This window comes from Nicotiana attenuata, chromosome 6 (genome assembly GCF_001879085.1).
Source record: "Nicotiana attenuata strain UT chromosome 6, NIATTr2, whole genome shotgun sequence".
Taxonomy (NCBI): Eukaryota; Viridiplantae; Streptophyta; class Magnoliopsida; order Solanales; family Solanaceae; genus Nicotiana; species Nicotiana attenuata.
Window position 1 is genome coordinate 97,388,897 of NC_031994.1, and position 13,761 is coordinate 97,402,657.

Genomic DNA, 13,761 nt, shown 5'->3' on the forward strand with positions numbered 1-13,761 from the left:
TTTATTTTCATGAATGACTTCTAGATTTTAGTTGGAAGCATTTGTCGTCATCATTCTCAGGACTCGAAATCAAGACCTTTAACTTATTCTAAAAGCTCGAAATCGAGACCTTTAGTAAAAAGAGAATAAGTCCTAACGATCTCACCATAACTCAGATGGTTCTTTTTGTCTTCCAGTTTAACTCATTTTATACGCTTTTACCATCAGGGGTGGAGGTAGTATGGTAGCTACGGGTTCGGTCGTAACCACTAACCAATAGCTTTTGCTTAAACTCGATATTTGAAGTGAAAAATTATTAAATATAGAAAAATATTTAATTGCGAACTCAATAACTAAAACGAGCTATGCTTTAGTGATAATATTAGAATCCATAACCTTAAAATCCTGGTTCCGCCACTTACTACCATTAACTTCCATTTTCAGCATAAAAAAGAAGAAAAATTACATATATATCAAATCATGTCAACTGGACAATACATCTGATTTTCCTGTGAATTGATTTTACTGGGATTATAGGAAAAGAGATTTGCTCAACAGAGATCAGATTATTTTTCAAAAAATAGATAAATAAAGAAGGAACACCAAAGAGAATTCTTCAAAAAATATATATTGAAGGAACCAAAAGATTTAAATAAATAATCAGGATAAAAATCAAAAAGTAAGAAGCTGCTTCTCTGTCCCAATATATATGGCGATATTTAGATTTCGAGAGTCGAAATAGTTTCTTTTAAACTAGATTTTGTCATATCCCATTTAAATATTTTAAATTTTTAATTATTGTGACTTATAGTACTTTTCACGTAATTTTCGAATATGTAAAGATTCTATATCTGGATTCATGGTCAAAATCAAGAATTTGACTCTCGAAATCCGAACGATGTCAGAAATTTGACTCTCGAAATCCGAACGATGTCACATAAATTGGGACGGAGAAGTAATTCTTATGAGAAGTATGCTGAGCTATTACTCTCTAAAAATTCAAGAAACTGCAGTCTTAAAACCACAACAGCAGTCAGATATTTTGGTAAAATGGAATCACTGAACACAGTGAAACAGAAAGAATCTTCTCATGATAATTCAGGCATCAGTTGACTGAATTAGAATTAAAAAAAACAGTATATTGATCATTTTTATTGACTAAACCATTTCATTACATCAGCATTCAACTTTTCTTCCATCAGTTTGGTAGCAAAAAAGAAACATTTACAAGGTTGTTGAGGGTCATATGAGTACTAAAGGTAGCACAATCCAAATGTACAAAGTTTGTTTTCTCGATATGTGTGAATCGACGTATATATGCAGTGTCAAAACCTGTGTTAAGATCAACCAAAAGACGTTAAGCAGAGAGAACCAGAAGCGCAGCAGCCTATTATCCCCCGGCGCTAGGGTACTCGGGACTATCATTTGTAGGCAAATATTCATCAGCACAATGAGGCTTACTATACTTGGACTGTGGATTAGTTTTTTTCCGATTGTCATCGACAACCCTCCAGCATGGCTTAGTGTTCTTTCGTTCGAAAGCAGACTGAGCTTTATTAGGCAACTGATTTGCTTTCACGATCGACAACTTCATCTTTCCAGTTGCGCCTTGATATCCATTGTCAATGCTCTTCAAAAAGTATTCCTCCACAAGATCAGCGTCTATTAGATCGCTTCTACCAGTTGGTAATCCCCAGTAGAATATGACATTAGGCTCTAATGCATCTGTGTCAACATATTCAGTCGGGTTGGGGTCGCAAAAACCTAGTAACTCCTCCAGCTGGATAGAAAGAACGAACGCCTCATCAAGAAAGACTCCATTTGATAGGACAGACTATAAATTCCCCGAATCATCTCAACAATTTAACACAACTAAACATACAGAATAATCTCATAAAGAAAAGCGCATGTTGTTGTTAGCTAAAAAAACCCTCCTATTTACTATTTGTGTTCACCAATATACAAATATGGCTTTACCATTGCTATTCATGACTATCACATAACACCGCTAACATGGCCATTATCCACGCTTCACTATTATCACATGTCATTAATTTTTATCTCCAACTAGACGTTGGACAATGATTAAGAAATACTCCTTTCCGAAACATATATTGTGCAGACAGTATTTTCTACTATAACGAGCATAGGAAAAACCAATGTTTAGGCAAAGAAAGAGCACAACAAACTGGAAACTCTTGATTCTGAGGATGGTCTTGAAACTTGTACAATTACTTCTCAAAAGTAGTGGTGCTGGTGCAGCAACAATATAGCATTAGTTTACGATTGTTGTGATAATTGCCTTCCCGTTTGAGATTCATCATTATGTTCATGTAGTACAAATCTTAGTTTACGATGGAGACAGTAAGAGCCGGGGAAAAAACTTTTCGGTTTCAGCATGGAAGAGTGGAAGTCACCTAAGAATAGTGCGGAAATAAATTATCCTTCAAAGTCGATATGCATATGACGGTTCAAGCCTCCGCAACTGTATAAAAAACATTAGATCAAACATGATTGGGATGTCTTATGCAGGACTAAATCTGTCTCAGAATTTGATCAGTATAACTTATCGGATTTTAACGGGGCCTACTCTGTTCAGTAAATCCTAGCAGCCAAAATGCCCATGCAATAAGCTAAAATAGTGGTGATATCATTACTGTAACAGACAAAACAAGTCAGCCGCAGGGACATACCTTGACCAGTAAAGAGCGAAAGCGTGACTTGATCCAACCAACCCAGTCTCCTAACTCATCTTTGTCACAAGCTGAGAGGAAAATTTTGACGAATAGTCCGTATCTTCTTGCATAAGGAAATGGCTCAAAAAGGATATTCCAATCAAAATCCGGCCTCAACATATCCTGCAGTAAAATTATATACAGCAAGTGGTGAAGGGACCAAAAACCACATTCATGCACACGACCTTTTGAGTCCCCGAACTCCCTCAAACGTCAAGAGGACTAAGGATTAGCTTGAATATAAGAGGAGAAAAGAAGAACAAAAGAAATAACCAGGACGACATACGACAGGATATATTAGAAATTATCATATACCTTAGTCAGCATATGCCCTCTTAGGAACTCTGTCCTGATTTTATAGAATGTACTTCTGGTAATGTTGGAATGACAAAATTCGTATGGGCTACACGGTAACTGGATCGGCATCCACGAAACCTTATCAGTGGGGATGAATGGCCGAGCTATAGTCTCTTGCAAAATTACCGGAGTTGGCCAAGGCCATAAGCCAAATGTCTTGAAGAAAAGTAAAATGAGTGCGCTTAAGCTGGCGGATGGATGCCTTTGGCAGATAAACGCTGAAAGCACTGCCAAGTGAATTCCTCCAAAGAATCCAAGCAACTGAAGGTTATCAGACGATTGGATTTGATTTGCGGCCGGAAAAAGATAATGTTAGCATAAGTATAAAAGCAGAGAAGCAGGGCACCGAGTCATGAATCTTACATTTCCATAAACTCCTCGTCTTTTGGCCCAAAATTTGATGCAACGCAGTACTGCTTGGAATATCTGTAGCATATTAACCAAGAATGTAATAACGGCAACTCTCACACTGAGTCAAATTAAATGATTCCTATCAATCTCGTGACGCCAAGCCACACAATTCCTATCAACTACTACAATATCTGCGAAAGATATTTCTCTTTGCTTATACCAGATATCAGAAAATTGATGCATGACTACTTTCGGCAATTTCATTCTTCAGTAAACAAAAATTTTGACCCATTATCAAACACATTTCAGATTCTATCTTACCAAAATTTCTAGCTTTTGATTTTAAACTTAGGTGAAGTATGGTTTAAACAGAAACTGCAAATAAAATTAAGAAAAGGTATCATTTTCTTATGCCTACTGCCAAGCCAACGGCTCTAGACAGACCAAGTTTATATGACGAACTCAACTTTCAAGCAACTCTACAAACTAAAAGAGTAACAAGTTGACACCATTACTTGCCTCTATGTTTGGCACAAGATGAAGAATGCTCCTATTGGCACGCACACCAGACAAACTTTTCCAGCTCGTGTCATCGATATTCTTCAGAAAGAATGGATTGAAAACATCCACATTCTAGATATAAAGAGAAAATCAATAACACTTCGTAATTGTATAGTATCTGCAGAGGAAGACACGTAGGACTTTTTGAACAGTAGTGAGCAAATTAACAGCAATATAACTGTAAACTCACCTCAGGGATGGATATTACTTTGAGTCGTGCATAGGGAAGATCAATGGATATCCCATCAAATTTGAATCGCATCAGAGGAACTTTTGCATCCTTGACACAGTGGATTTCCGATACTTCAGGCCTGCTCGCAAGCATGTTATGCAGAACGATGAAAAAATCTTCCTACAAAAGCAACAATGAGATACACATGACATGTATCACTATAAGGCATTGCACAACCTCATATTAGATTCAAAGAAGCTAAAAAGGAAAAAAGACTCACAGCTATAGTGGCAAAGTACGGACCAACACACAAAGCATCAATATCTGACTCTGAATTATAAACCTGCAAAACGTGGAAAGTGTCAGAAGATGAGGAAGCTGCAACAGAAAAACAAGCAGATTAGCTCTTATGTCGCAACAAATTATCAGTTGTGATGCTAAAATGGAGGGAGGGACAGAATAATGCTTCTGCTATACAGCATAGACTGGATTGACATTGTTAAAATACAGTTTCAATCATCCCCTAGAAGGTATAAAACGGTTTTAGGAAATTTTCAAATTTAAACTACGGTTCATAACAAGAAAATGTGAATCGGATAACCAAAACAGCACTTATTATCCAACATAAATATCTGTGATCAACAATAGTTCATTTTCCAACAAGACCAAAAAATCAAAGGAAATTGAAGGAATAATTATGGAATTAGACTTACCCCTAGACCATACGATCCATATGTCAATATTGTCCCAGAGGCAAACTTAAGGTATTTTTTTGGAAGACCTCGCTGGTAAGTCACCGTTTTAACCCATTCCACTACTATCTGCAAGATTATATCGTATAAACAACGTGGCAGAAAAGCCTTTGTAGCTTTATGGAATCTAGAAGTCAATCACAAAATTAATATAATTGGAAATGACTGAAACCCAACATAAAACACTAAAACTAACAAGTAACAGGTGATTCTTATTCGTCTTTTGTTTTCCTTTTCTTTTTCCTCTGGCTGATATTTTACAACAGCTACAACAACATACCCAGTGTAGTCCCGCAAGTGGGGGTATGGGGAGGGTAGTGTGTACGCAAACCTTACCCCTACCTTTAAGAAGGCGGAAGGTTGTTTCCGGTAGACCCCAGCTCAGGAAAGATAAAGGGAAGGGGCAATAACAAGTAAACCAATCGAAAAACCGAAACGAAAATACAACACTAACACTAGGTAATGCAATCAGAAAACCAAACGAAGGCAACAACAAGTAATAACAGAAGTCTAGCAATACGAAAATTTGAGACCTTATATCATAAATTTGATATAAGGTAGCCAGATGAATGATCAGCTGGACCTTATATCATAAATTTGAGACCAATTACATAACCTTTAAGTAATATAAGTTGTCAACAAAGGCAGATTCTGGATTTTAAGCCTATTGGTGCAGAATACCACTACATCCACTACTTCTTTACTACAATATGTTTGGACTTCAATAACAACTGCGTCTCAGTCCCAAACAAGTCGGCAGTTTTTGGATTTAATATTATAGTATCAAATATATACTTTTAGAATATTTACAACTATGATTATATAACTCGAATCGGAGCAGTGGATGCACTCACACCTACTGCCTTTCATAAAACAGACATTCTATTCAAACAAATGAGCAAAATATATATCAAATATGGACAAATAAATTGGCCAAATAAATATTTATGCTCAAGAAAGAACCTTTTTAAGCTTGTCAATAGCATTTCTCCTCTTCATTTCCTCCTCTGTAGAAGGCACTAAACCTTCATTTACCATCATCTTCAAACAATTAAAACCATACTAATCAGAAACAAGAGAAAATTAATTAAAAAGAACAAATGATCACAATTCACATGCATGCGAAAATACACACACTACCTGAAAAAGAGACATTGATCTTTCCATTTCCATTCTCAAAATCACATCTGGGCTTCGTCTGAAACCCAGAATTCTTGTAAAGGGTTGATTCAAATGGCTTAATTGGTTTTCAAAAATTCCAAATTCCATGCAAAATTGTCAACCAAAATTCAAGAATCTTTAAATTCCAAACGATTCTCAAGAATCTCGAAAACTACACAATCAGAGGATCCCCAGCTATTCAGGGACCACGGAACTATATTGACGGACGGGTATTAAGGCCTTGTTTGGTTTATGTATAAGCTATGATAATACTTGTATAAAATAAAATTCAGCATTAGCAATACATCATTTGGTTACCTTTTTAATATTCTTGCATAAAACTCAGTGTTAGCAATCCTGACACGTAGGTGTTTGGTGTCAAAATTTCGGGATTTAGTCTTTTACTTTTTAAGTTACTAAATTCCAAATTAATATTTTATACTCCCTCCGTTCACTTTTACTTGTCACGTTTTTACTTTTCACGCCATTTAAAAAATAATAAATGAAGTGTATAATTTACTATTAATTGATGCATATTTTTAATGATTTTGAGAAAATAATTTGAAATGAGTAATTAATGTAGTGGGTATAACAGGAAAAAAGAAATTGTCTTCTCTTGATATGCAAAAGTGCACAAGTAAAAGTGAAAATTTATTTTCAATAGTGCACAAGTAAAAGTGAACGGAGAGAGTAGTACTTAATAAAAAAATTTAAATGAGATTTAAAATAAAGCTATTTATTTCGATAAAATTATACTTTAGCTTCGCCATTTAAATAATACTACATGCAGCTGAGCCACAGTGTTAGTTGCGGGTTCGGTCGAACCCAGTAATTATTATTAAAATTTTTTATTTGTATTAATAAATTCAATGAATATGTACAAATTATTAATTTAGAACTCAGTAACTTAAAAGGATTATAATTCTGTGCTCATAAGGTTCAAATTCAAACTTCGCCTCTGGCTGCATACATAAAATAGTATTATTTATATAGAATAGAACGTAAATAAGAATTTAAGAGTCAGTAATATAAGAATTAAAATAAGTAAAATATCCAATATAACCATATCTTAGTGTTTGTACTACTCTATTCCAAGATTCTAGAATTTGTGTTGTCTGTCACAAGTTTTGCAATTATTCGGACCAAATCATTAACTTTGGCAAGATGCCTGGATAAATGACTCAGGCCCTCTAAGGTCCCTCATCTAGGGAACCCTACCCCCCAATGATCAAAACCTCCTCCTAAATAACATCCTCGAGGGCGGCTCATTCAATCTTAACAACCTTTCCTTCGAGCTCCCCGAAAATATTTGCAAAAAAATATTTAGTACCTATGTAAAACAAATTGAGCCAGCAATAGACAAGTTCACATGTGTGGAAGGATCCAACGGGCATTTCTCCACAAAAGCAGCCTATCAAATCATTGCAAATCAGTCAAAAGTAGAAGGAAATCTAGTTGATTACTCTTGGTTATGGAAATTAGATACGCTCAACAAAATTAAAATATTCCTCTGGACGGTAGTCCATAACAGACTCCCAACATCAAAAATGCTTTTTAATAGGAAAATCATTGCCTCTAGCCTTTGTAATATTTGTAAGACTGAAGAAGAAGATATGGAGCATATGTTCTTTAACTGTCTTTATTCAAAATCAATATGGGATCAACAGGGAAGCTCTTACAAATACCCAAACCAACCCCCCAGTTACCTCACTATGCACAATTGGAATAAACTACAATGTCAATCAAAATCCAAATTCAACAGTCTTATAAACAAGGCAGACATCCTGCCTTTCACCCTTTGGCACATTTGGATACACGGAAACAACTATATCTTCAACAATAAAAAAATCCACTCTTGTTAGAACATATAGTCAATAGCACAATTGAGTTTAAACTGTTAACGGCTTCAAATAAGAAGCCATGCCTAAGGACAACTATCTACATAAAATGGAAGCCACTAGATACGGGCACCTGCAAACTAAACATTAATGGCTCGAGCATAGGCAACCCAGGAAAAGGGGGCATTGGGGGTGTTTTCCGAAACAGCGATAGTAACTGGATCTTGGGGTTCAACATGTCCATTCTCCATGCAACTAATATATGCATGGAAGGCCTAGCCCTTATGCATGGTTTAAAAATAGCCCTGCAACAAAACATTATGCCATTAGAAATTGAAACAGACTGCAACATTTTAATCAACATGCTTACTAACAACAATTGTCTATACCAAAACTTGATTAATGATTGCAGATGGATGATCACTAGAGCGGGGGAGCCTACGGTGACTCACGTCTTCAGGGAAGCAAATGGAGTCACTGATCTTTTGCCCAAGCATGGAAGCAATTCGAACGCTTTTGGAAATCCTATGTTGTACTTCACCCCGCCCCCTTTTGTTGTCTCTATTTTTGAACTGGACAAGCTAGGAACCTTGTGTCCTAGACTGGTCCCATCTTGTAATAACTTTTAAACTGGGCGGAATAAATGTCTTCATTACCAAAAAAACTAACAATCAGACTCTATTAGTGCTCGTTTGGTACGAGAGATAAGAGATAATTAATTTCGAAATTAAATTTAAGATGAGTTTATCCCATGTATTATGGAATAAAATTGTGGTATATCTAATCCCGAAATTAGTTATCCCTGAATTGTAGAGTTATTTTTATCCCTATGGAAGGATGGGATAACAATCTCGAAATAATTAATCTTGAGATAACTTATTTCCCAACCAAACGACCCTTATTAGTGTCGGCTAAGCAAAATATATGTTTGAACAAATGCAACAAGCAAAGTTGTTTAGTTATTAAAGATGATGATGATGTAACAATGATTGTTACGTGATGAGTAATAATGTAAGAATTGTTATCCGCCGACTAAAAAAAGTAGAATTTGTTGTGCATGAATTGCCTATTTTAAATTATTTTTGAAGTTAGATACTCTTTACTATGTAAATGTATGTAATTTACGAAGTCTTAATTGATATTTTATCGCGCATGTAATAATACAAAAAATTTCGCATTGTTATGAAATAAATATTGTAATTATAAACTAAAGCACCAAAAGAGAAAAGATAAGGATAGATAAGAAATGCAGAGAGGAGGAGGGAACTCTTCTTCTTATTTCAAGTATGTTAGTCATGGGACAAAAGTGCTCTATTTATAATTACACAGGTTCATCCTCAAAAATAAAGAATGAAGTTACATATTAAATAGATACATATGAATATAAGTGATTCATGTATGTGATGTAAGAATTAAATGGACAACCACTTTATTTTATTGTATTTGTAACACTCCCCCTTGGATGTCCATTTAAAAGATAATGTGCCTCGTTAAAACCTTACTAGGAAAAAATCCTAGTGAAGGAAAAAGAGTACACATATATTGTAATACGCATTACTTACTGCCTCATTAAAAATCTTGCCAGAAAAATCCAGTGGGATAAAATATTAGCTAAGGGACAAAGAGTACAGCGCGTATGTGCCTCCCCTGATGAAAACATCACCTTATTTCTTGGAGACGACGAATTCCAAGCTTGTATAACAACTTCTCTAATGTTGAGATCGGCAATTACTTAGTGAATTATTCTGCCAAATTATCACTTGAACGAATTTTTTTCGAACATCTATTTCATCATTCTGTTGAAGATCGTCACTGCAAAAAAACTTTGGCAAAATGTGCTTTATTTTGTCTCCTTCAATATATCTTTCTTTCAATTGAGCTATGCAAGCATCATCGTCTTCAATATTATTGGAATCTTTTCTTCAAAAATAAAAATCACACGTCTCATTCATGTTGAGTCACTTAATTTATAAGCTGTTAGTATCTTGGTATATAAAGAACGAATTTCATGTAATGCCCTGCATTTGCATAACCAACAAAACTTTGACAATATTTGTTAGAACAAACAAATTTATCAGTAATACTAATTGCATTCTAGTGTCTATATCGAAGTAAAGTTAAATCTTGCTAGTATAACACTATACTCAAGGTTCTAGAAGAAACATAAGTGCACACATTGCACTAAGACAGAAAAATAAATCATATATGTCATACAAGGATTGCTAAAGCTTTATTTACCAAATTTTTTTTTTAATATTTGGGAACCTCTATATGCTTCAGAACAATTTAATGCTTCAGAACAATTTAAATCCTTCAATTATTTTTATTATACGCATATCAAGTTTTTCATGTATTGCCATATTAAAACCTGAAAATAATTAAACCAATATTTCATAATAAAGGCGTTTTAAGCTATTAATTAATAGAATTTCACAACATAAGTCTAAATAACAAGTGCGGAAAGAAACATAAGCCCGACATCGGGGTGTCATAAATCACGAGCGTCTAATAAGGACTGTCTAAATACAACTAAGATTATCACATTCTGGAAAATAATAATATAGTCTAAGGAAGATTAGAGGGAGAAGAGCAAGGCTGCGATCGCCATGCAACTACCTTGCCGACTCTGGATATCCGCGGCGGATGAAGGATCAGCGCTCGCTATCACGACCCACAACTCCTGGATCTGCACACAAGGTGCAGGGAGTAATGTGAGTATGCCAACTCAGTAAGTAATAAAAGCAAATAAAGACTGAGTAATAAGAAACACATAAATCCATGTCATAACACCACAGTAAGTACAGTATGTTTTCAAAAACGGTATATAAATCAAATAATTTCGTTAAAAATCCAATTTCGGTAAAATCCTTTGAAAATGTCTTTCTAACAGTTTCAACAGGGGTTCAATGAACTTTAGAGTAAAAATGACAAAAATAATAAATGGCCCCTCGGGCAAAAACATGTATCATAAACCGCCCCTCGGGCAAACATCACTCAGAATCAGCCCCTCGGGTAACCTCACAATCACTCGTAATTAGCCCCTCGGGCACAACATGAATCAAGAGCAGCCCCTCGGGCAACATCATATCACTCACTCAGGGTACCCGTGCTCACTGGGGGTGTACAGACTCCGGAGGGGCTCCTACAGCCCAAGCGCTATAACAAGCCATCTCGTGGCATAATAAATCAGGCCCTCGACCTCTCATATATCACAAATCAGTACAATATGCTGCGGCGCGCAGCCCGATCCCATGATATCCTTACAACACAGGCCCTCAGCCTTACTTAGTCAGAAACCTCTCAAGCCAATCGGGCTTACAGTAAAACAGGGTGCTCAGCCCAAAATATCATTTTATACGTCAAAACGGAGTAAATAAGACTAAGTTATGAAATCAGTAAAGCATAGCATGACTGAGTACAGATATTAAATCAAAACAATGAGAAATAGTAGTAAAAAGCCCCTAAGGGTCCAAACAGTTTGGAACGAGGCTCAAATATGGCATTCACCCCAAAACATAGTAATACTTTCCAAAGTACAATAGTATCAAGTAGTTTTCGATCAAATATGCAACTTAATAGTTGCTACGGGACGTACCAAGTCACAATCCCCAACGGAGCACGTCCTCATGCTCGTCATCTAGCGTGTGCGTCACCTCAAAATAGTGAAGCGATGTGAATTTCGGGGTTTCATACCATCAGGATAAAATTTACAGTCATTACTTACCTCAAACCGAACAAAACTCTAACCCGCGATGCCCTTGCCTCTCGACTCGGCTTCCAATTGCTCCGAATCTAACCAAAATCAGTATATTGTCATCAATATAAGCTAAAGGAATGAAATCCATACGAAAATAATCAAATTAGATGAAAAATCCCGAATTGCACTCAAACCCGGCCCCCGGGCCCACGTCTCGGAATCCAACAAAAATCGCAAAACTAGAAACTCATTTCACTCCCGAGTCTATACATATCAAAACAATCAAAACCAGACCTCAAATGGCCCCTCAAATCCCCAATCAAAGCTCTCCAAAACTCAAGCCCTAATCCTTCAACTTCACCCCAAATTCCCCACTAATTTCATGATTAGGTAGTGGTAAAATCATCACAAACACAAAATACAAAGCCCAAGTTGCTTACCTCACTGAAACCCCTCGATTCCCTTTTGAAATCACTGCTTGGAGCTCCAAAATCGTCCAAAAATGGTGGAAGAATGACTGAAATGCGCGAAGGGGAACTTATATACTTTCTGCCCAGAACTTCCGCATCTGCGGTCCTAATCTCGCACCTGCGCAACCGCTTCTGCGGTCCAACCAACCGCACCTGCGGTTTCCACTTAAACGACTAGGACCGCATCTACGCCCCAGTTCTGGGGTTCTTCCCTTGATGGCCAAAACTCCGCATCTGCGATCTCCGTATCGCATCTGCGACCACACACCTGAGGTCCCAATCCGCATGTGCGAAAATGACAGAAGCAGCAAATTCAGCAGCATCAACTCAATGCCAATCTATCCGTCAACTACCCAAATTCATCCCGAGGCCCTCGGGACCTCAACCAAACATGCCAACAAGTCCCATATCACCATTCAAACTTATTCCAACCTTCGGAACACTCAAAACAACATCAAAACACCAACTCACCCTCGGATTCAAGCCTAAGGATTTTCAAACTTCTGAATTCCGCAAACAATGCCAAAACCTATCAAACCTCGTCTAAATGGCATGAAATTTTGCACACACGCCACAAATGACACAACGGACCTACTCCAATTTTCAGAATTCCATTTCAACCTCGATATACAGATTTCCACTGCCGACCGAAAAATGCCAAATTTCCAATTTCGCCAATTCAAGCCTAAATCTACCATGGACCTCCAAATTACATTCCGAACACGCTCCTAAGCCCAAAATCACCTAATGAAGATATCCGAACCATCAGAATTCACATTCGAGATCTTCTACACATAAGTCAATATTCGGTTGACTTTTCCAACTAAAGCTTCTAAATAAGAGACTAAGTGTCTCATTCCACTCCAAGACCACTCCGGACACAGAACAACCAATACGATACAATGAAATACAGCTGAACAACACATAAGGAAGCAGAAATGGGGAAGACGGGGCTGTAACTCATGAAACGACCGGCCGGGTAGTTACATCCTCCCCCTCTTAAACAAACGTTCGTCCTCGAACGAGTCAAGAAACATACATGAAGCCTCAAACTGGTAAGGATATCTGCTCCGCATCTCCCGCTCGGTCTCCCAAGTAGCCTCCTCACGGGCCGACCTCTCCACTGCACTTTCACTGAAGCTATATCCTTTGACCTCAACTTTCGGACCTGCCGCCCCAAAATAGCCATTGGCTCCACATTATAAGTCAAATCACCGTCTAACTGAACTGTGCTGAAATCCAAAACACGAGACAGATCGCCAATATACTTCCGGAGCATAGAAACATGAAATACCGAATGCACACTCGACAAGCTAGGTGGCAAGGCAAGCTCATAAGCCACCTCCCCAATCCTCCGAAGCACCTCAAAAGGCCCAATGAACCGAGGACTCAATTTACCCTTCTTCCCAAATCTCATAACACCCTTCATGGGTGAAACCTTCAGTAGAACCTTCTCCCGAACAATGTAAGACATATCACGAACCTTCCTGTCAGCATAACTCTTTTGTCTCGACTACGCTGTACGAAGCCGCTCCTGAACCACCTTCACCTTGTCCAAAGCATCCTGTACCAGGTCTGTAGCCAAAAGCCTAGCCTCACCCAGCTCAAACCAACCTATTGAAGATCTACACCGTCTCCCATATAAAGCCTCATATGGAGCCATCTGAATACTCGACTGATAACTGTTA

The 13,761-nt window shown here is 37.2% G+C and overlaps 1 protein-coding gene across 2 annotated transcripts; it reads right to left on the reverse strand.

The window, feature by feature from the left end:
* LOC109227547 (nuclear poly(A) polymerase 3) lies at positions 1,104 to 6,351 on the reverse strand. 2 transcript variants are annotated; one of them, XM_019392749.1, is made up of 10 exons: positions 6,048 to 6,351; positions 5,871 to 5,948; positions 4,869 to 4,976; positions 4,436 to 4,498; positions 4,174 to 4,335; positions 3,942 to 4,055; positions 3,435 to 3,497; positions 3,030 to 3,332; positions 2,673 to 2,837; positions 1,104 to 1,759 (listed from the first exon to the last, which is right to left on the reverse strand). In XM_019392749.1, the coding sequence occupies exons 1-10, from the start codon at positions 6,174 to 6,176 to the stop codon at positions 1,370 to 1,372; spliced, it is 1,575 nt and encodes a 524-aa protein (XP_019248294.1). In that variant the 5' UTR covers positions 6,177 to 6,351; the 3' UTR covers positions 1,104 to 1,369. The 2 variants fall into 2 exon arrangements, with proteins under 2 accessions (XP_019248294.1, XP_019248293.1); XM_019392748.1 differs by having other exon boundaries at positions 5,871 to 5,969.